Source organism: Balaenoptera physalus, assembly GCF_965194825.1.
Source record: "Balaenoptera physalus genome assembly, chromosome: 4".
Taxonomy (NCBI): Eukaryota; Metazoa; Chordata; class Mammalia; order Artiodactyla; family Balaenopteridae; genus Balaenoptera; species Balaenoptera physalus.
In genome coordinates, this window is record NC_138891.1 from 66,015,610 (window position 1) to 66,039,180 (window position 23,571).

At 42.6% G+C, this 23,571-nt stretch overlaps 1 protein-coding gene across 4 annotated transcripts in view; it reads right to left on the reverse strand.

Annotated features, from left to right (window-relative positions):
• MASP1 (MBL associated serine protease 1) overlaps positions 1-15,585 on the reverse strand; it is a gene marked incomplete at its 5' end in the record, with an annotated part of 59,790 nt that extends 44,205 nt beyond the window's left edge. For 2 of the 4 annotated variants that reach the window (XM_082461459.1, XM_082461458.1), the window contains 2 exons: positions 9,263-9,494; positions 15,235-15,372. In XM_082461459.1, the coding sequence (XP_082317585.1) occupies positions 9,263-9,494; positions 15,235-15,239 (237 nt within the window). Of the gene's footprint in view, positions 1-9,262; positions 9,506-15,234 lie in introns of those variants that run through there. The other 2 variants (XM_082461457.1, XM_082461456.1) reach the window with 2 other exon arrangements.
• Between the last annotated feature and the right edge of the window lie 7,986 nt (positions 15,586-23,571).

The window sequence follows — 23,571 nt, forward strand, 5'->3', positions numbered from 1 at the left end:
GGTGGGAGCGTCTGGGAATCATGGCTGAGAAGGGGGGCGAGGAAGGACTTTACTCTCATTGGCCCGTGAATGGCTTAGACTCCCCATCCACCCCTTCTGTGACTTCAGAGCCAGGCCCATTCACATGCAAATACCCTGTGGGACCGGGAAGCTGAGCCCCAAAAGGTTCAGGACAGGAAAATAGCCTGGGGACAGGCAAAAACAAAGCCTTGTTGTGTTCTTCTCCTGCGGAGGCAGCCTGGCTCCAGGTCAGTCACAGTCAGCACTGGGGTGAAAGCAGTGATTAAGTAAGTGCTGAGCGGAGAGAAGGGACCCGCCACGGGCCAGCGTCTCCAGGCACTTTCCAGGAATGTGCAAGCCGGTATGTCCCTCCGCCGCTGCCCAGGACCCTGCCCGCCCCAGCCCGAATGCACATCCTCAAATCTTGGAAAATTTTCAAGACAGCTAGAATAGGGACCAAAAGACCTGGCTTCTGGTCACAGCCCTGCCACTCACATGGGTCACTTTAACCTCCCCAGGCACTGGTGCCCTGGAGCTGGCTCTTACCAACTTACATGGGCCAGCTGTCAACTTTTCAGGGATTTTTGCGATGCTGTTGTTAAACACAGCCATCGTGAAAAACTGTTTCATAAATTTACAATTAAATAAATTATATTAAAAAGAAATAAATTGTATAAAAACTCATCATCTCCTAACTATTCTATCATTTTACTATTATCTCAGCACTTGAGTTTACTAATGTCTAGAATATCCGAGTGGTGAATAGAGAGCTACCGAGGTATCTCTTCTCTGCCCTCCCAACCCATCCCCCAGTCCAGACCAGGTTGTTGATCATTGATAAGTGCACCACTGGGTTCAGCCTCAGTTTTCACAAACATACTAGGTGGACCTTAATTCTATCCTCTAAGAGTCAGGAGGTCAAATGACACATGGGTGGGAAAGCAGCTTGTAAAGTCTGCCATTGCCTGTGAGCATTAGCAGGGACCCTATTTCCCAGGCCCCCTGGTGATGGGGCTCCCACCTGTACCTCTGTCTTCATCTCCCATCCCTGTCCCTCCTGCTCCAGCCACACTGCCATCCTTGCTGTTCTTCAAACACACCAGGCACTTTCCCACTAAGGTCTTGGCTGTTCTTTCTGATTGGGATGCTTTTCCCCAGAAAGCCACATGGCTGACTTTCTCAACTTCTTCAAGTCTTTGCTCAAATGTCACCCTTTCAACAAGGACCACCTTGATCAACATATTTCAGTGTTAACATGCACCCCACCTCATGTGGACACTCTTTACCCTGCTCTGTTTCACTTATTTGCCTATCACCTTACTACTCATTATATAATTAACCTGTGGATTGTGTTTAGTGTTTATTGTCTGTTCCCCCCAGTGTCATGTAAGCACCCAGCCGACGGGCATTTCTGTCTTGATTACCGCTATACCCCAAGCTCTAGTAAATGGTAGGCATTCAATGAATATTTGTTGAATAAATGAATACCTCCCCTTCCCTACTTTTTCTCCTATGAGCACATCAAAGCAAATTCAAGCCCTGCTTTTTACCAAGGTGTGTCTGAGAGCGGCCTGTGTACACATAAGCACACAGATTTGCACACCGGGGCGCCTATTCCCCAAAGCACTCCCACCTCACACTCACCCACACTTGCCCCAGAGCCTGTGCTCTGCCCCAGTGCTGGGGACCTTCCTTCTGTTTTCCATCACCCCAGAGCCTGTGCTGTTTGTACTTCCTTCATAAAATAAGCTTTTGTCACACTTTTTCTGAAGCTCATTTTCACTTCCTGATTCTTCTGAATCAGCTAGAATGGATTTGGAAACCTGGTATCTCTGGAGTGAAGAATTCCACTAGGGAATACAATTGAAATTCATGAGAAACATTTACCCATTCCTCTTTTCCTTCAGGGGCAAGGCCTCCTGTCTACTCCCAGAGAATGAACAGAGCTTCGGCAGTAGTTGAAGGTCGAGGGCATGTTCAGAGTAAACACAGAGCACTGCACAGAAATTAGGAGCCGGGGGTCAGAGGAGTCAGTCTTGGAGCAGGGCCATGGGAGGGACTTATCTGTCAATTACACAGCAGGATGCAGACTGACCCGACGAGGCCTGGGAAGGGAGCATCAGGGCTGGAAGGGCTTAGCCAGTCCAATTTCCTCATTGGGCAGATGGAGAAACTGAGGCCCAGAGCAGACAGGTGACTTGCCCAATGTCTCAACAGGAGTCAGTGGCTGATCTCTAGACCAGAGCCCTTTCCTTTATGCTTACCACCAGGAGATTTTTGCTTTTTCCTGTTCTGCCCCCAGGGCTGTGCTCACTACTAGAAATAAACACAGACATAGGCCCTGAACTCCTGGGGCTGACAGTCTAGTGCAATGTCCTTGAGTTCACCATTAGACTTGTGTACCACAAACAGATAAATTGAGCACTTTCCCAACCTTCATAGCTCAGACTCCATTTTTATTATTTTTGTAAAATTTTTTTTTCTCTCAAAGTCAGAATAAAAGAGTAAGTTCTTTAACAAAATCTAGACAACACAGGGACCCTCAAGGTCCTTCAGTTTTACAAGATTTTACTAAATTTCTCTTATAGCCAGGAAGCATATCAAAATCCTGAAATCCCTACCAGGATAAAACTTGTTCTGAGAAGGACCAAATGGAGAAACACAATCATGACTTAGGAGTAAGGAGACCAAGGATTGAGACTTGGATTTGCTCTAAAGCCCTGGACAAATGCACTTAAGCTCTTGATGCTCAGCGTCCTTTCCTGTAAATTAGGTGCAGTAATCCCAGCTCTCCCTAGTCCATGAGAATCAAAGGAGGCAATAGATCAGAAAGTGCCACGACCTTGGGTTACGACAAATGAATACACAGGAGAAATAAACAACCTCTTGCATTTGATTAGTCCTTTCAGAGTACTTTTCCATAAATTGCCTGAAAAACTGAGTGATATGTGCAAGGTCACAGACAGCCAGTTAGTGGTAAAGTCAGAGCAGATGAGAAAACTGACACTCATTGAGCATCTGGTGATACCAGCAGGCACTTTAGTGCTCACACCCTTGCCATCATTACCACTATAATAATGCTTACTGAACTAATTACATAGGTGTTGGACATATGTCAATATAGCATTTACCTCACTTGACATTCACAATAAGCCCAAGAGATAGGCATTACTGTTATCCCTATTTTACAATAAATAGTGGAGGCAGGACCTGACTCTAGGTCTGAGTGGTTCTAGAGCCTGAACTCCAAACCATTGAACATGTTTGCCTTTTGCAGTACTGATTCCACTCATAGCCATCATTTCATTTAAACCCTTGCATAAACTGCAAGGAAGTCTTTATCATTGAGTCTTTTTTTTTTTTTTTTTTTTTTGGTACCAATCACAAAACCGATGCTTAGGTAGATCAAGAAGCTTAGGGAGATCAAGAAGTTTAGGGAATTACACTGTTAAATTCCTCTTTACCCTTCAAGACTTATCTCAAACATTAACTATTTCCAAAGCTTTTCTTGAACACACAGAAAGGATCACTCCACAACTTACATACTGCCCTATACTCTTGTGTTACTCTGCTCAGCTTTAGCTTATTAATTATATACTTGTCTTATGACACACTATGAAATCATGAGTTCTTGGAGGGCAGGTACTGTCTTACCCATCTTCATGAGGCCTGTCTTTGGTGCAGTGTCCAGCTTATGGTAGATATTCAATAAAATTCTTGGACTTCATTCCATAGACAGTGGAGAACCACTGAAAGGTTTTGAGAGTTGCACAATCAAAGCAATGTTTAAGAAGATCTCTCTGGACACATGTAGAGGGTGGACTGGTTGGGGAGAGACCCACAGCTGGTAGACATTTAGGATGGTATTGCAATAAACTAGGTGAGAGGAATAAGAACTGGAACTAAAGGGTTAAAGTGGAGAGAATGGAAGAAATGTTGACTGTATCAAGAATATTGAGTTAAGAGGAGAAAAGTGGTGTTATGTCATATGAGCATTTAACAGATGCCAGTTGAGCTATATGCACTCAATAAAAGAAGGGAAAAGAGAGAAAGAGAAAAAAGCCAAATGCAGGTTTTTATTATCTCCTTTTTTTCCAGTGAACAGATACCATGAAGTGAACTTGAAAATAAGATGTGTGAATCTGCTGTTCCCTTGGTGGTTCTGGTTTCTGAGTACCTTTTTCAGTAACTATAGCTCCAGGGCTCATTTCTCAGCACAAGTCAAACTACTTCATCTGATGCTCAACTAAAGGAACTATATAATTTGTTGCATTTCTGGGAAAAAAGTCTCTTCTGGACATTCTAAAAGACAGTGCTCTACTATATTTAAGACAGTAAGTTTGACTATAGACAATATTTGCCTTACATTACACTTAAAAACCTAAGCATCCATAAGATGGGGGACTCCACTGTCACTTAATGTTTTTAAAAGAAGAAAAGAAAAGGCTGAGAGTTTTGAGATATAAATTCTGGTCCCAGTGTGACCTTGGCCAATGAATTGCCCTTTCCAGGGCTTGAGCATGATGATCATGAAGTTGAACCATGATTCCTGAGGTCTTAGATACATAGAATATCAGGGCTAGGTGGACCTTAGAGAACATCTGGTTCAACTCCCTGTATTTGAGAGAGGAGGAAAGAGTCCACTCTAAAAGCAATCACTTGCCCAGGGTTACTTAGTTAGTAGAGAATGGCCACAAGAATCTAGGCCTCCAGTTTCCTGGCCAGTGTCTGTGCTCTGCCCCTCGCCTACAGCATTAACCAGCTGTGATTCGTATGTCTCATCTGTGCACTGTAGGAATCCACACATTGCAGCCACATTCCAAGGAAGCAAATCCTGTCGTGCAGATGTGCATGTGCCTTGAAGACCAAAGACTGCGGGAAGTCAGGCTGGAGAGGAATTTTCATAAAATGAGAGCATCCAGACCACAGCCTTGGGGTCCTGCCCTTCTTCAAGCTGCTGATGTGCAGTGTCAGCAATTCCGTCATCATCGCCCTGATGGGCCAGGGTGGGAAGGGCAGTCTGTGGACTGGGGCTGGGCTGAAAGGATTCCTGTGAACTGGACGGTCCTTTAAACCCACTCCCAGGCCTGCCAGGGGAATTCAGTCACAGAATGAAAGAGACTCAAAACAGGGGATATTATCCCATCAGACGGAAATGAGTGATATTCCAAGTTCCTTGGAAAAGGACAGCACTGGCATGATATATTTACAAGTTTTCTTCAAATGACATGTCACTAAGGCAACTCCAGCAGACTATAGTCTCTTAATGGAGTGCTTATGGCCACGGAACTTCAAGAAGTGGCCGCTGTAACATATTATTACCGTTTTCTGGCATTATCCTAACTAGGATAATGAGGGTTTGGGGGGGGGGGTCATCTGGAAAGCTCTGGCAAGGAGAATGAAGATTAAAATTCTGGAATTTAAGAGACCTTAGGGATCATCTCATTCTACTCCTCATGGAACAGATGAAAAGACAGAATTTTGTAGAGGGGTATTGACTTATCCAAGGGTGACAAGGCTGGCATGCTCATGCTTCATCCAGATGAAAAGGGAAGAGCCTCCTTCTCATTCATAGCCAGGAAAGCCACATATTCTGGGGGTGGAGGGTTAGGGAGAGAACACAATTAGAAAAAGTCAACGGGTTTCGACTCTATGTTGAAGGCTTCTGGGTTTTAGGGTTCACAGGCGAGAGTACTAGTCTTGTCCCTGAATTGGGAACTTAAGGAGTATTCAAGCTGTAATTCCTGCAAGGTGTGACCTTCAGGGGGACCAAGAAGGTTGAGCGAGCAGAGTGAGCTTCTGAGCCACCTTCAACCCTAGCAGCCTCACTTCTGTTTCCTATATCAGGACTACTAGAAGATTTGTAAGAAGAAAATGTCCATTAGGGAGAAAATATTTGAAAAACAACAATGACATGGGACTAGGTGGGTCTCCAGAGGGCCCCTGTGGCCTGACATCTTGTGAGTTCTTGAGTCCAGGAGGGGAACTCTGCCGGGCACGTGTGGGCAAGGACACAGGGCCTGTCTCCACGTGAGCACTAGTCATCAGCTGACCAGGGTGCAGCATCCTGTGAAGGAAGGCCTGCTCAGGCCCCATGGCTGCTAGAACCTCTGCAGGGAGGCCAATGCTAGTGTTGGGATGGCATTCTGGAAGGAAGTGAGCTGTGCAAGCCCAAGCAAAGTAATACCTCTCTGTCCAATATGTTAATCTCTTCTTCTAAAGGAACTGGAGAAATGTGTTGGAATCAGAGAAGCAAGGACTGTTGGGCACGTCAGGTAGGCAGCTCAGTCTCTGGGTTGCCTCACACAGACTGTTTCTTTGCTATGCTCAGAGGTCACAAGTCTAATTTTGGAGCAGAGAGAGTGCTAAAAGATTGTCTTTTCTACTCCAGATCATTTGGGAGTTAGTGGCAGATCTGGGACTAGAACAGGCATTTCCTGAATCCCAGTCAAGAAACCAGGATGATGCTGCCCTTCCAGAGGGCCCAGTCCCATCTCCTTGGGCTTTCAGGAAGGTATCTCACACCCTAGACAGAAACCATCAATCACTTTCCAAAATATTCTCCAACCAGAAAGGCCAAACTTTGGGTAGAAATGTATTTCAGTGTCCTTAATTCAGGGTCAGAAGAGGTCTTCACAGTCTATTGTTGCCCTTGAAAAGTATCATTTTTTTCCGCTACAAAATGTAGCTGATGTCAACTCTTTAATCTGCCTTGCCAGGAGACTCAATTTATTTGGGGGCAAAGGAATGAGTTAAATCCTCTATTGTGTGTTTATCATCTCGATAAAGGAGTCTTAACAAGGTCAAACCTGGCATCCATCTAAATAAGAGGAAAACTTGTGAGAAATGATTGAATATGAATTGAGAGTGAATTCTTAGGGTGGAGGCAGGGAGGAATAATGAAAATAAGTCATTGTCACAGCTACAGAAAAAAACTCTAATTTCCGTGGTCTTGAGGCCTCAGCTACTAATAAAGGCAAGTGTTCCCGCTGGCAAAATTTCTAGATGGTTGACATATTTGAAAGTAGAGAAAAAAGCAGTTAGGAAGTTCACATCTAGCCTTGTCTAAATCTATGGAATTTACTCTTCTATTAAGCCAGTGTTTGGTCATTTTCCTTCTGCTAAGTTCACTCTCCAACCTAAATATTTGAGGATACCATGGTTGTACGGCGAGCATTAGCTAGGGGAATGGGCTGGGGGATTCTGCTAACCTAATGTCCCCTACCCATAATGCATCTGGGATCCTGGAGTTTGGTTCTGCCAGAGGCTAGATTATGTCCTAGAAGACATAACTAACCTGTTTGTTAGAAATTTCAATTTAGGATGATGAACACTTAGGATCTTGGTGAATACTCCCTGCTTGATCCTTGCAGGTCTGAGAAGTTGGCTCCATCTTTAATGAATTTATAGAAACTGTATGTCAATCTAGATTACCAAGCCACATCATCTCTTAGAGCAACCAGTTTTACCTCTTCTCATTCTTTTTGTCAATCTTTTATTGTCGTTACTCTTTTTCATCTTGTGCAATGGCTATTTTTCTAGGCTCATCTCTCTTTTTAAGGGACTAGATTTTTGTGTCCTTAAATTCTCACAGTTTCTAGTACAGGACATTCAAAGATGGGCAGCATCACATAGAGAGAGCAATGGTTCTCAAATGGGGAGATTTTGCTCCCCTGGGGATATTGATAACTGCTGGAGACATTTTTGGTTGTCACAACTGGAGTGGGAGTGCTATTGGCATCTAATGAGTAGAAGCCAGAGATGCTGCTAAAGATCTTATAATTCGCAAAATAGCTTTCTTCAGCAAATAATTGTCTGGCTCAAAATGTCAATAGTGCTAAAATTGAAAAACTGTGTCATGGAGCACCAATTTTAGAAAGTTTTCAGTCACAGAAAATGTGCTTTAAATGGGATACTTGATGCATATCCAACATATATAATTAGCAACACCCACCATTTAAAATGAGTTAATCAGGGTAGGGGTTCACAGCCCCACTTACCAGGCCTCCGCCCCACCCCATCCCACTGTTCTTTTCAGCCCTTGCAGTATCCTAGGGCTCAGTGGAGTACAGCTTGTGAGCAGTTTGGTGGAGCCAAAAGAACATGGTATTGAAAGTCACAAGACATGGGTTTGGAATCTTGATCCATCACTTACTAGCTGTACAACGTTGGGTGAGTTGCTTCACCTTCTTGGGGTTGATTCTTTGCCTGTAAATGGGATAGTAGTACCTGTCTCATAGGACTGTTTTAAAGGTTGAATGAGATTTTAAGTGTAAATCACCTTGTCAACTCACTTCTTTGCTGTTGATCAAACATTCTGGTAAATACAAGGTTAACTCTTGTTGAACTACAGGCTGTGGAAAAATGAGACTATACTAATACCAAAAATATAGAAAGCCTACTCTAGAGTGGTTTGATGAGAACTTCTTCCAGGAAGCCAGAGAGAGCTTATAAAGTAGGTTCTTAGGTCTCCACATCTTTTTGAACCAGATACAACCTTAATAAGTGTCATCTCTCAGACGTACTTTAACATTTCTTAGCTCCACTTTTAAAAGAGAACAGCTTCCCACCCATGGCATTGTTTGTGGGCTCTCCTTAAATTCTGGGAAATGTTGTTTTGATGTTGTAATCATTTTCTGCTCCTCTTCCATTTGTTTTTTACATCCATCTGTGTAGTGACCCTCCACTGTTGCCCATACTCTTTGTTGATAAAATCCAAACTCTTTAGCATCATATTCAAGGTGCTTCAGAATCTCACCCCAATCCAACCTTCCAACTTCACCTCCTACTCTCCGCTGCGGCATACTCTACACTTCCCAAACACTTGATCATTACCTAGGGAACAGGGCAATGCTTTCTAATGCCTCAGCTTTGGATATAATGCTAGCTTACTCTGATTAATGCTGACTCTGGGGTCTCTGCCCTTTTCTGATTGTTGAATTAAAGGTGACATTGGAAGCAGAGGTTAGTGGAAACGCTAAAGACTTTGAGATCAGAAAGGAAAAGGCACGGTTGTGTCTGGCTGAGTCACACTTTGCCAGTTTCAGTTTCCCTCAAGGTCTTTTCTAGGTCTTCCTACTCAGCCTGCACCTAGCATGCCACCCCCAACCCTCCTTCATAATGTTATAACACTGTATGTCTCCCTCACTGGACTGCCAGCCTGGGTGGTAAACACAGCATCTAATTCATCTAAGCTCCTCAAACTCCCAGCAGATTCTCCCGTAGAGAATCTGGCCCAGTTAGGGAACATCAGGGGTCTCACCTTCACATAGTCGTATTCACAAAGGTAAGAGGATTCCAAGTTGAAGTGCATGAAGTAAAGCTTGATCCGAAATCCCTCTGGGACAGTGATATTCCACGTCACCTCTGAATCACTTGGATAAGAGTCTGGATAGCCAGGCGACTGAATCTGGCCAAACATATTGTTAAGCTCCACTATGTGGGCCAAAGCCTTCAACAAGGAGAAGCACAGAGCATGAGAGAGAAGGAGCCACCTGAAAGACATGAATGGATTCACTTACATTCACAGACACTGGTCCTTGCCATTTAGCTAAATCAACAGCCAGGAGACCAAGTTCCCAGCATGTCTCTGCCACTGACCTGCTGTAATTACTCTGTCCTTATGGGTCTTGCTTACCCAGCCTATAATACTGGAGGGGTAACTTGATTTTAAAGGTTGCTTCCAAGGGGCTTCCCTGGTGGCGCAGTGGTTGAGAATCTGCCCGCCAATGCAAGGGACATGGGTTCGAGCCCTGGTCTGGGAAGATCCCACATGCCACAGAGCAACTAGGCCCGTGAGCCACAATTGCTGAGCCTGCGCGTCTGGAGCCTGTGCTCCGCAACAAGAGAGGCCGTGATAGTGAGAGGCCCGCGCACCGCGACGAAGAGTGGCCCCCGCTTGCCGCAACTAGAGAAAGCCCTCGCACAGAAACGAAGACCCAACACAGCCATAAATAAATAAATAAATAATAAATAAATAAATAAATAAATAAAGGTTGCTTCCAGTTGTGCTCTTTTTAAAGATTTGATAATAGTATTAAACTTTCCCAGAAAATACCATATTTGGGACTCCGAGACCTATCATTTTTTGGTTGAAAATATAAATTTCATAGTTAGGTAAAAGCTGATATCATTTCTTTAGTTCAGCTTCATTTAAGAATCATAAACTCTTGATTCAATTTTCTAAAAAGTAAGTAATAGTAACATGGTAATATTGAGATAAGACTTATACTCAATGATGGGATCTGTAGTACCTAAAACAAATTTAACAAAATCAATCAAGAAATGCAAAATTTTGAATTAAGAAGGAATGAGCAAAACAAGTTTTTTCCTTTTGGCAAGTGTTTTTATAAAAGGATCAAAAACATACAGTTTATTTCCAGCTGCAGGAATGAGAGATGATGGACTGTGAAAAGAGTTGCATAAGGGGCACGGGAAATTCAACAAAACTTGCAGAATACACCCAAAGTGGCTGATGCAATAATGAGGCAGAATGTCCAAGGCTTGTCAAAAACCTAATGGTCAGTATGCAATGCAACCAAGGCATCTAATAGATTGCTCCCCCTGTGAGACTCAAGGACCTTGAACTCAAACATCCCAAACCTGGCTCATCAACTTCTCCGTTAAATACTATGTGTTCTGCTTCCTATGTTTTGGGAACCCCTCCGCTTCTCTCCAGTCAATTAATTTAAATATTCTTATCTGGACTGTTGCTATTGCATCCTAACTGATCTCCCTGGCCACCACTTCATGCCATTCAGCAATCTTCCGCCAAATTTGATTTTCTAAAACACAGATGTGTCCACACTGCTCCACTGTGCCTGCAGGGCAAAGCATCTGCTCCCGGGATGGCTGATAAGCCCTTTTCGATCTAGTGCTGATTTACCTGTCCAGCTTCATCTCATAGCAGCCATGCTGAGGCAGATCATTCTGGAAGCATGCCATGCTCATCCAGGCCTTGGTCCCTTGTACATGCCCTGCTCATTCCTCACCTGGTTGTCTTATTTATCCCCCACCATCCAGCTCAAAGCTTCCCAAGATACCACAGAGTATCCTTCACTCCAGATTCCAGCTCCCTGTACATGCTTCCAATTAGAGCACTGCTTTAGGCACAGCCCCTGAAGTTAGGTGTATTTGGGTTCAAATCCCAGTTCTCTTACTTACTGGCTGTGAAACCTTGGGTAATTAGTCTCTGAGCTCAGGTTTCTTCAAATGTAAAATGAAGATTATAATCTCTAATTTACAGAGCTCACATGAACATTGGAGATGATGTATGTGAAGGACCTAACATAAAGCCTGGTATATAACAGATGATGAATGAATGAACAAAAGCATGAAAGTGGGGCCAGAGTCTTATATAGCCTAAAAAATAACTTCTGGGAAATTATACCAGGGTCTTAAGATTAAGTTACAATTTGGCTAATCAGGAAGTTGTTTCTCCCCAAGCTGCCCCACCCTGCTCGGTAAACAGATGCACATATGTTTATATATGCACACATATGAATTTTTGAGTGTGTAAACACAATGAGATAACTACAATGAGATTATCTAGCTGTCTTATATAATATTTACATAAAAGGTAAATACGTAAGTGCAAAATGGCCTAGAAGGGTGTCAGTAGGATATTAACAGTAGTTATCTCTGAAGTGGTAATATGAGTGTTTTTAATTTTACTTTTGTGTATATAAAATGTTCAGATGTGTCTAGAAGGGCCTTGTGCTATTTTTTCAATTAAAAAAAATAGAGTTATTTAAATTTTTTCCAAGGCCTCTGCAATAGCAACATGTGAGATGCAACGAAGGAAACAAAATGTTTTAATCCAATTGCCAGGGTCAATATTTTTATAAACCAATCTGTGGAGGAGAGAGAAGGGGAGGCACAGGTCCAAGCTCTCCCGTGAACTAGTAGGAAAGCTTGAGTCTAGAAACTCTGGCTTGCAGGGCTCAGGCAGCCCCACTTTCAAGTGAGGAAATATACCGATGGTACCTGGGCTAGGAGTTCTGGTTCAGTTCCGCTTGGGGAGGGGAGAGCACTGGTCTTAGGTTGGAAGAGCTGGATTCAAGTCCAGACTTTGACTTTATTTATCTGACCCATCTTGGGGAAGTCACGTAAGGTCTCCCTCTCAGTTTCTTCATTCTTTAATTGGTGATAATAATGACATCGCCCGGGGCTGCTATCAGAATACAGGAAGATTGGAAAATAAGTACTTTGTTAACTGTCCAGCCCTAGGCAAACATTAGATATGATTACTCCATCATGCTGCTTCCCGAAAAGCAGGGGTTAGGAATGAGCTTTGGATCCCCAACTGGACTTCCCTGCAATAGCAACACCCAGATTATGTAAGGCTGAATGGTCAACTTTCTCCACATCTGCTTTTTCCAGACCACATGGAGGAGACTCTGAGCTTCCTAATGCTGCTTCTGTCAAGGGCTGGCCCAGGCTAACGGCTCCATCTATCCTCAGAGGCCTAGGACCATGTGTAGTAGGCAACTGGTCATCGTGGGAGGAAGGCCTGTGAAGCTTTCTGTTCTATTTTGTTTGCATCTCAAAACAGTTTCAAACATATGAAACAAATCTCTCTTTTCACATAATAAGCCTGAGCATATGCTTGCTTGCTTGCTTTCAGGGCTGCAAATTAAAGAATGTAAGTGGCGGCTTTCATTTCCCATCACACTCTCTGAATGTTTTTGGCTTCTTATCCACCAGGCACCGGCTGTACAAATTCTGACACCTGCTATCTATTCTCCAACTAATCAAAAAGTTTAATTACATTTGCTTGAAATGTCAAAAGTAATATATAACGCCAGGAGTTCCTAAGCTCTACTGTAGGAGCAAGCTCTCAGGAATGCCGTAAAAAATGCCGGCATATATCCATGGTTGTGGAATGAGTAGCACTTTCTATCCTTTCCATTCACTCCTCACTTCAACCTACACTACACCAAGACTGTTTTGGGGTAGAAGAGTTGAAACGGACTATATAGATCCCTTTGACAACACCCTTACTTGACAGATGACGAAAAGGATACCCCAAGAGGTGACATGTCATGCCCAATACCATATGGTGAATTAGCTTCAACAGAAGAAGGGAATAACAAAAGCTCACAGAGGATGCTGGGTCCATGCCCATATCATGCCCAGGCATCTGGCCAAAGCAATTAATCCTGTGAAAAATAATTTAAAAACCCGTAGCTTTATGTGAAAATTAAAAAAAAAAAAATACTAATACCAAAGCCCCTCCCCAGCAGATTTTAGTTTAATTGGTCTGGAGTGAGGCCTGGTCACTGACGTTTTTTAAAGCACCATAGATGGTTCTAATGTGCAGCTAGGATTGAGAGCCGCTGGTGTAGAATAATATACTTGGTTGAGAGTCTGGCAAAATATAGTACAAAAACATCCTGAACTTGGAGCCTAAAGATCCAAATTTGGGTCTGGGCTTTTTCAAGATCATCAGTGTGGCTTTGGGCAAGTTGCTAAACTCTTTTATCCTCACTTCTCCATAAATCCTACCTCATCCAAAATCTGAAGACCAGATGAGACAGTGCCTATGAAAGGGCTTTGCAAACTCTGAAGTGCGGTGTCTATGTGAGGGAAGACCTTTTATAGACTTCTACTGGAGCACTTTTCCAGTAGTAGTTTTGCTATTGAACAACTGAATTCAATTCAGCTAATATTTATTGCATGCCTAATAGGAAACAGACATTATGCTAGGTACTAGGCGTACAAAGATGAACATGCCATAGATCCTATTCCTTAAGGAACACTCAGTCTTGGAAGAGGAGGTGGACATTTCAACAAAGAGGTATTAAGAAAGGTAGCTCCCAAGGACAGAGATATCACAAAGGAGGAGATGCTGACTCTGGAGATACTGGGCAGGGAAGAGGAGGTGATGTATGAGCCAGCTTGAACAATCGGGTCCTCTAGAAATAGAGGAAATAAGAGGGAGAGCTATTCTGGCTTAAGGGATCAGCAAACACAAAGATACAGAACTGATCATCGGCCTTTTAGTTTGGTATGGCTGGGTCACTGGGTGGTAGGGTGAGATTTGAATAGTGGACAGATCAATCAAACTGTCATTCCATGTAGATGGGCATAAATCTCCTCTCTTTTAGGAGAAAGGAAAATGAAGTCAGATAACAGGTTTAACATTACAATGGATTTAAAAAGAACAGAATGATTGGATTAACCTTAAAGACCTGATTATCTCTCTAAACCACAGGTAATCTGAGTTCAAAGAGTTAACATAGCCCGAAGCCCCTCATTGGCCCCAGACCCTGAAAAGTTGCTAGGTGACTTTGCAGAAGAGAAACAAATAGAAACTCTTTTCCAATTGAGAAGAAAATTAACGGGAAAAGATGTTTAGAGACTTAACACATCTGCAGAGTGTTTTTTTTTTCTTTTTTGTATTTTTAACAGTATTAACACTTATAAGTAGTAAAAGTAATTATGGTGGTTGGATTTTGACACTTGGAGAGAAAAACTTACAAGAAATGTCTGGTAACAAGCATCAAGTAACTCTAAGTATAGGCTGAGGAATGGGAAATATTGAAGAGCTTGGAAACAATTAGAATTTAAAGCCCTAGTTTCAGAACTCCAGAGACTTTTTTTTTTCAATTTGTAATATTCCTTTAAGAGCCATTTGGTGCAATTCATAGCCTGATTCATGCCACTGGCGGCCTCTGATTTCAGTAAGAAATGCAGAAATTTATAGTGGAATGTAAAACGGGGACAGGTTTTTAGTTTTCTAAATTGAGGTTTTAAACTAGCAAACTTCTGAAGGTTTAAGAAGCCACAGAGCTGAGCTACGGGAATCTGGTTTCTTTTCCGGTCAGAACAAATAAACACACAAACACATATCTAACTCACAAAGTGTTGGAAGAGATAAAGCAATGCTCTTTACAAAGGAGGAAAACAAAAACTCAGCCTTGTGGGCACCAGATGAAAAGTCACATTGGCCAGCAGACAGCACCCTACGCTGGCAGAGGGAGAAATCTGAGTTCCAGCGGCGTCAGGGGCATTTGCACACAGCCTCCCGTTTCAAGTTGCATGTCTCCGGAGTCCCAGGGAAGGCCCAAGCCCGTCTCCTTTCTCAGAGCCCCAAGGAGTGATGAAAAGCCCCTGAACCACCCGCAGGACACGCAGGTGAGTCGGCCCAGAGACAAGGTCAGACCTTCCAGGGCTACTTGGCACCTGGTCCCTGGAAGGACCCCCTGTGCCCACTCCTGCCCTGGCACTCACCTCATTTTCCTGCCTTGGGCGCTCCTGGCTGCCTGGTCCCCCCGGCCTGACTCGTCTGCGAGCTCGTCCCCGGTGTGGTGTCAGCGATGCCTTATCTTTGTTCTGAGGTCCCTGTGTGTCTCTGGAATTGGCTGGCATTCTCCATTCAGGTCACGCCTTCCCCTGCCTGCAACAGATCCCCTCTCCCCCTCTCTCCCTCTGCCTTTTCCTCTCTCTCTCCTCTCTCTCTTCTCTGACTTGCTCGTACACACACTCAGAGGAACCTGACAGAACAGAATCTGTCTTCTTCCTTAAAAGATCTGCTCCTCCAGGTCCCTCCTTCATCCCATACGGCTGCTTCCAGCTCCTGAGAGAGAATAACTGAGCAGCTCAAATAGGTATTTGTATCACCGTGTGTGTGTGTGTGTGTGTGTGTGTGTGTGTGTGTATGTGTGTATGTAGAGGGTGGAGGGGGACAAAGTCTGACCTCTCCGTCTCCCTTGCCAGATGGCTATAGTTTTCTGCTCGTGTTCAGGACACTGGCAAAGGACACCAATTAAACAGGATGATCAACTAAGAGGGCAATTCTAACATCTACACTAGGCAAGAAAATAGATCCGAATCCCAAAGCCTGTCTGTCTGCAAACAACTACAGGCTTTCCTGTGAACAGAGCGGCTGGCCCGGTATGGAAGGGAGCAGTCAGTGCTGCAGTTGGTTAGTTGTTCTTCGCCACTTAAAAGCAAGGCTTGTGCTGTTTACCAACTCAGAGCATTCAGAGGCCTGGTACAGCCCGGGGAGAACCCACTACACACAGAAAGCCCCGCATCCCATGGCTGTAGAGAGATCTGGGCCTGTAAAGGTGGCTAGATCCAGAGTTTGTGGAGAAAAGCAGCATCAGATATAAGCTGAGCTGAATAAGAAGAAAATTCCTTTCTTCACAACAATGACCACCAGTCCTGAATAGGGAGAGAGACACCTGGGTATAAAAAGTAGATTTTACTGAGAATCTTTTCTGTGTTAGGCACATGGCTAGGTGCAAACATCATCTCAATTACTCCCACAAACCTGTGAGGATCATACTATTATACTCATTTTACAAATAAGAAAACTGAAGCATAGAGAGGTACACAATTTGCCTGGATTATCCAGCCCTTTATTACTCCTTACTGCTACCACGGTAAACGCAAACAGTTAACATTTACTGAGCACTGTGTGTCAGGTACTGTTCTAGTAATGTACTGATTGCTTTTGATCATCTTTACATTTTGTGTATCTGGGTAGTAATATTATCCCCATTTTCCCGATGAGGAAACTGCCCAGAGAGTTTAAGTAAGTTACCCAAGATCACACAGCTAGAAAGTGATAGGGGAAGAATTTGAATTCTTACCCACAATATTGTACTGCTTCTCACTAGAATATTATAGTACATACGACATTTCAAATACACACCACATTCACAAAGAAACTCAGTTTGGGGCATTTTGAAAAGAGCAATTAGACTCAGCATTAGAGTTGGCTATAATCTTCCCTTTCTATCCAAGCTGGCTGTGCACTTTGGGCCCAATTGTCAACATCTCTGATCCTGTTTTCTCATCTGGAAAATGGGGGTTGCTTTGAGACTTAAAGGAAATTATCCTTGTCCTTTTTTTAGCTGTTCAGTGTACCCAAGAGAGGACTCCCACCCATTCTAACCAAGGCGGCAAACACTTGCATTCTCCACCCTCTGATAACACTGCTTTGGCACATTTTGGGGAACAGTGCCTTGCATCTTGCTGAAATTCTCCTGGCTCCATTTTCTCTCCAGTTTCTCTATTTTATCACTTTTAAAGGTCAGCTTTGCTAATCTGGACATTATTAAGAGGCTGTGTTTGATAATGTGAGTGCAAGTATATGAGATGAGAGAATATGTGTGAACCTAGGCACCGTTCTGGCAAAGCAGCCTAAAAATTTCTGTGTTACGCAGGATAGAAAAAATCCCTTTAAAAGTCCCATTAAGAAGACTCACAGGCTCCTCAAACATCAAATAACTCTCACACAACATTTTAATGATTTAAGTGCAAATGAATCAGAAACACATGGACTACATTTCTCTTGGAATATACAAGGGTTTTAAAACCAAGGGAGAAAGAACTTGGCACGAAGCATCCTGCGCCATGCAGAGGGCCCTGCCCACTAAAGACATTCCCTCCATCAACAGTGCAGCTGAGCTGACCCTCTCCTAATTTAGGGCACATCCAGGGAAATGCAGTCATTTGTTCTGGGCACAGAGGGGAGAGCTTGGGAGGGAAAGCCATCAGCTTCTCCTTGCAAAGTGTCATAGAGTAACTGAGTCTCCTGGAATAATTTCCTGGCCATGTTTCTTTAAGGCTGCCAGTGCTCAATGGGAGGCATTTGAAATATGTTCTGAGCCAAAGTTCTGCCAATATACAGCAGAGCTGATATGTGCTTCCCTGGGAGTTAGCCAAGGCTCAGATGGAATCTGCATGATAACGGGAGCTATGTGGCTCCGGACTGATCTGGGTGGGATTCAGGGCAGTTTCCCATTGTGTTGGGCTGCATTGGTGACACCTTCCTGACCTCTTGATAAAAACTGCCATGAATAGATCATGGGGAGTGGGAGGAATGGAAAAGACAGTGGTCTAGGAATAGGCTCAACATGAGTAGGCTAACTCGTATGGGACCTTGGGCAAGTCACCTACTTTCTCTGCTGGAGGAGGGGAAGGAGTGACCCCAGTTTGCTCCGCTATAAAATCAGGGGAGAGGAGTCCGTTGAGATCGTGGAGCACATATAAATGTGGGGGTGAGGACTAGGAAATTGCAGTGGAGGTGGGGAGGTGAATTGCTAATGATCTGTAAAGAGAGTCAAGGAGTCCAGAGTGACCTTCTGATCTTGACACTTGCTTTATCTGTGGTCACAATAGCATTACATTACTCAGGATTCAATCACAGGTATTCAGAAAGATAATTTTTAAGAAGATTCAACTCGTTTTTTAAAATGTTGACGAAAAGGTTAACATATGAGTATAAGGAACTAACAGCATGTCAATTAGAATCATAGAAGTGTAGAATGACGGATGTGGGCTCAACATCTCGTTTATAGTCAGGGAAAGGGATCAGAAAGCTACTACTAAGAGAGTAAATACTACAGCATTCCTACAACTAGAACTGGGCTTGGTTTACATGTTCTACCAAAGTATTTATTATATGCAACTCCTGAGCCCAGACTTTCTGGAATTCCATGAATGCGCTGGAAAATGTAAAATATTTGGGCAATGAGTTTTTGTTGGCAAAGTGTGAAATCCAGGCTTCCTATAGCATATCTAAGAACTGATAAATAGCCCCAAAGATTACACCTTAGAATTAAATTTTAGGTTATTCAACACATTGGCTGACAGTATGCTGGAAACCCTGGCTTCAGAACCTATCGGATCATCAGAATAATATGGGAAATAAAAACAAAAAACAAAAACCAAAAACAGTGCCTGAGCTTCATCTCAGAAGATTCAAATTCAATGAATCTCGGGTGGGGCTCCTGCATCTGTAATTTTAAAAGCTCCCATGGACGATTTTGTCATTTTGGGTACTTATAATGGTGCATCTTATTATTAATGGCATCTTAGATTTGATGATATAGTCTTAGTATCTGCCAGATACCTTCATATACATCATTACATGTAATATTCACGTGTGTTTACAGCTGAGGACACTGAGGTTCAGAGAGACTAAGTGTGCCAGCAAGAGGATGATGGACATCTAGAGCCCAGGACTCCTGACCCTCAATCCAGGGCTCTTTCATCTGCAGCCCCTTGATCCTGCCTGTGGACTTTGAGCATCCATGAGCCATGCTGTCATGTGACTGCAAGATTTCAGGGAAGGGAAAAATAATTTACATTCAAAAAATAAATTATTAAGCTCTCTTATGGGCTAAATTGCACCCCTTCAAAATTCACATATCAAACCCGGTACCTCAGAATGTGACTATTTGGAGACAGGACCTTTAAAGAGGTGATTAAGTTAAGAGGAGGTTATTAGGACAGGCCCTAATCCAATATGACTGATATCTTTATAAGAGGAGGAGATTAAGATAGATACAATAAGAGGAAAGACCATGTGAGGAGACAGCAAGAAGGTGGCCACCTGTGACCCAAGTAGAGAGACCTCAGAATAACAACCTCGATCTTGAACTTCCTTAAAATACCTGCCAACACCTTGGGCTTGAACTTCTAGTCTCCTAAACTGTCAGAAAATGCATTTCTGCTGTTAAAGTTACCTAGTCTGTGGTACTTTGTTATGGCAGCCCTAGCAAACTAATACAGGCTCTCTTACAGAAGTTCTCCCAAAGCATGAGCGCATACCACCATGGTGTCAAGCTGATTTCAAGCACCGCAGGCACAGAATTAACAAATACTGGGTCAGTTAAGGTTCTGTTTGGTAGGTAATAAGAGACACCTTGACTAAAGCTGAAACAGAGTTTATTTTCCTCACTTAGCAAGAAGTGAGGCAGTAGGTGGGCTTGGGGACATTTTCTTTTTTTCTGTTCTGCCATTCTTAGGAGCTAGGCTATGTGTAAGGAAGAATCCAGGGGTTCTTAAGTACTTGAGACATAGACCATTTGTTATGGGCTGAATTATACCCCCCACCCAAATTCATATGTTGAAGCCTTAACTCCCACTATCTCAAAATATGACTGTATTTGAATATAAGAGCTTTAAAAAGGTGATTAAGTTAAAATGGGGCTGTTAGAATGAGCCTAATCTAATTATAAAAAGAGGAGATTAGGATACAGACAACACAGAAAGCAGGGAGACCATGTGGGGGATACAGTAAGAAGGTGGCCATCTGCAAGCCCAGGAGAGGGGTCTCAAAAGAAACCACCTAGACTTCTAGCCTCCAGAACTGTGAGAAAATAAATTTCTACTACTTGAGTAACCCAGTCTGTGGTATTTTGTTACGGCAACCCTAGGAAGCTAATACAGCATCCCCATCTCCCTTACCTTTGCTCACCTAAATCCATTTGATACCAATTATTGTTGCTATTCACTCATATTAGGTGTCCCCTCCCACAGAAGTTCCTCAGATGCTAAGACTACATGGCCCAAGCAGATTCAGCCATAGGACAGGATTAATTAGGCCTTAAGAAGCAAATGGACAGCTGAAGTTAGACCATGTGAAAGGCAGGATTCAGATCAGGGGAGTCAGTGTTATCACTTCTCTAACTCCCTAATGCTGTTTCCATGACCATGACTTTTCCACCCTCCTTCCAAACTCCCCTGCTCTTCTATCATTCTGGCACACCCTACTCATCTCTATTACTGTCACCTTCCAATCTCTTGGTCCCATCCTCTGTTCCTTTCATTAGGAACTTAGGCATGTGGCACCATGCTTACCTCTCCTTCCCAATTCCTCCTGACATCCTGAGTGACACTGGACTCTCACTGCTTGCTCTCCTCACTTCAATGATGACTTCTTCCATTTCATTGTAACCATCTACTCTACTTAAAGCCACATCCACCTCTGAAACCTTAAACTTGTAACACCCCATTCTCTGACCACCATCTCTTATCTTTCTAAGTCTTTGACTCCTTCAATAACCCTAGACTTCAACCTCATCAAGACATCCAGTCCTCTGACACCACTCCATTTCCAGTCTATCAGATCCTCTTGGCTTTATATCTTCTGAATCCCACAACCAATCACCAGCACTCCTGTGTGGATCCTTCTGTCTCTACCAGTTTCTTGACTCTCTTCTTACTTCAGAGGAATGAGTTTTCATCTTTCTGGTGAATCATTGAGAATCTAATGAAAGCTAGATTCTCTGTCTGGAATACCCCCATAAAGCCACGTAATTTACTCCCTCACTTCAATTCTTTCTAAAAATGTCACCTTTTCAGTGAGGTCTTTTCTGGCCAATCTATTCTATTACTTCTATTTCCACCCAGCTTTGCTCTCCCCATATCCTGTTTTATTTATCTTAATGGCAGTAAGCATCAGCTAAGATGGTATTTATTTTAAGTTTTTATTGGTTTGTTGCTTGCTCCCCACCCATTAGAATAACACAATCTCCAAGTGGACAAATATTTTTATATTTTTTGTTTACTGCTCTATTCCCAGTACCAACAATAATGCCTTTGACTTGCACAAAGTAGGACCTTAATAAACATTTGTGGAATGAGCCTTCCTCCAAGAAACATTTAAATAGGCACATATTCTTGAATTTTGGCATATAATTTCAGGGACTTGATGGCTCTCCTGAAGCCATGAAGCTCAGCTCAATTTTAACCATTCTTCCTGAATATTTCTCATACATCCCACCACTGCAGTTTTAAATATCATTACATACTGATCACTAGCAAATCTATTTCTTTAGTCTAAATGTCTTCCCATAGTTCCTCACCCTCAAATCAAATGTCTGTTCTCGCCTCCATCTGAAAGTTCCACTGGGCAGAGGTCATTATTTTTCTATTCCTGACTTGCTCATTCTCTCATACCAACGATGTCCATGAACTACCATCAACTCAGAAATTCAAGCCAGATATTTGAGTGTCATCCCTGATTTATATTTTCCTTTTCTCCTTATATGCCATCAATCAATAACTCCTATTGTTTACATATAAGTATCTTTCAAATCCATCATTACGCCTAGCTTCAATTCCCCACTGCCCATGCATTAGTGAAGGGATTCATTAGTTCTCACTGGATTATTTCAACAACTTCTCATTGGTTTCTTTGCCCTTAGTACCAATCTTATAAATATACAAGTCTCATTAATTGTCTCCCTTTGTCAAACCTTTCAGATCACTCCTTTGCTTACAGAATAAAATAAAATTAACTTAGAATAGCATTTGAACCCTGAAGTTTAATGTTGACATGAGGTGCAGTGAAACTGAAGTAGCCTGCAGTGCTGAGCCAACATGTGGAGGACAGCTGCCCTGCCCTGGACCCACAGCAGACTTTGCATAAGTGAGAAAGAAACTGCTGTGTGAAGCCACTGAGCTTTTAGTATTATTTGTTACTGCAGATAATTTAGCCTATTCTGACTGACACGATACTCTTATATGGGATTGCTCTTTCACCTCTATATTCTCTCCTACAACCAGCACACTTACACATACAGACTTTTATGTCTAGAACTGGTACCAAACTAGTTGCATATTCCAGATTTTATCATGCTCTCTCATGTCTGTATGTATTGATATACTTGGTTCTCTTGGTCTTTAATGCTATTTTCTTCCTCATTTGTCTGTAGAATTTCCTCTTATCTATCATATGAAATCTTGCTTAAACATCAGCTTCTCTGGAAAATCTTCCCCAATCACTCAACATGGAAGTAAACACTACCTTTGTTCCTTACACTTAAACTTTAAATTATACTTTAAATTGCATGTGTCATATTATAGAGCAAATTTTTGTCTACTTGTGTCATCCTTTCATCAGAATAATTTGAGGGCCTGAACAATATCCTTTGTACCTTTGGCTCAATAAATGTTTATTGAATACATAGATGTCTAAATAAATTTTTAAAAAGGCATCAAGACAGGTAAACACACAACTAAGTCTATAATTATAAATTGTGATGAATGCCATGTAGAAAGAGAGTAGAGTTCTATGAGAGAGGCTAATAGAAGGGCTTAATTTACACAGAGTGGTTAGCAAAGTCATGGTGAAGTGGTATCTAAGCTGAATAGGATGAGTACAAGTTCTCTAGTGAACAGCTGGTGATTTCACAGTGATGGACTACGCTACCTGGACTTCCACACATGTGGAAATTCCCCATTTTTAGAATCCAGTTCATAGAAATAATAAAGATATAGAAATGAGATTAATAAATGAACAGCTGCACTCAGAATCAAGAAAAGGTATTTCCTGTGGATGAGGAAGTGGGAAAGTCTGCAAAAGGAGGGCGGAAGATGAGAAGCTATGGCAGTGAGTTTCCCACAGTGGGAACCCATCCTGACCATGTGGGAAGTCTTCACAGTCCCGCTGGAAAGCTGGGGGCTGACAGGGCTGTATGTGAAGTCACTGGGGAAGGAGTGAGAATCACCACCACAGAAAAATTGCCAAACAAGAATCAACAAATATTTTTCAAAGCCTGTGTATGGAAAAGGGGTAATAAACTCAATAAGAAAAGGATTTCATGGAAGGAAATAGAGTTAACAGAACCATAAGAACAGGATTTTAAAATAAGCTGTTTCCATAAAGCTAAAGGAGGGGATATCATCTATGATACAAGAAGAGGAGAAAGATTTGAAACAAGAACAGGTTGAAATGCAAAAAGAAGCAATTGGATAATTAATGAAATTAAAATAACAATTTTACATTTATTAAATATAATTTATTAAATATATTTATTGAAATTA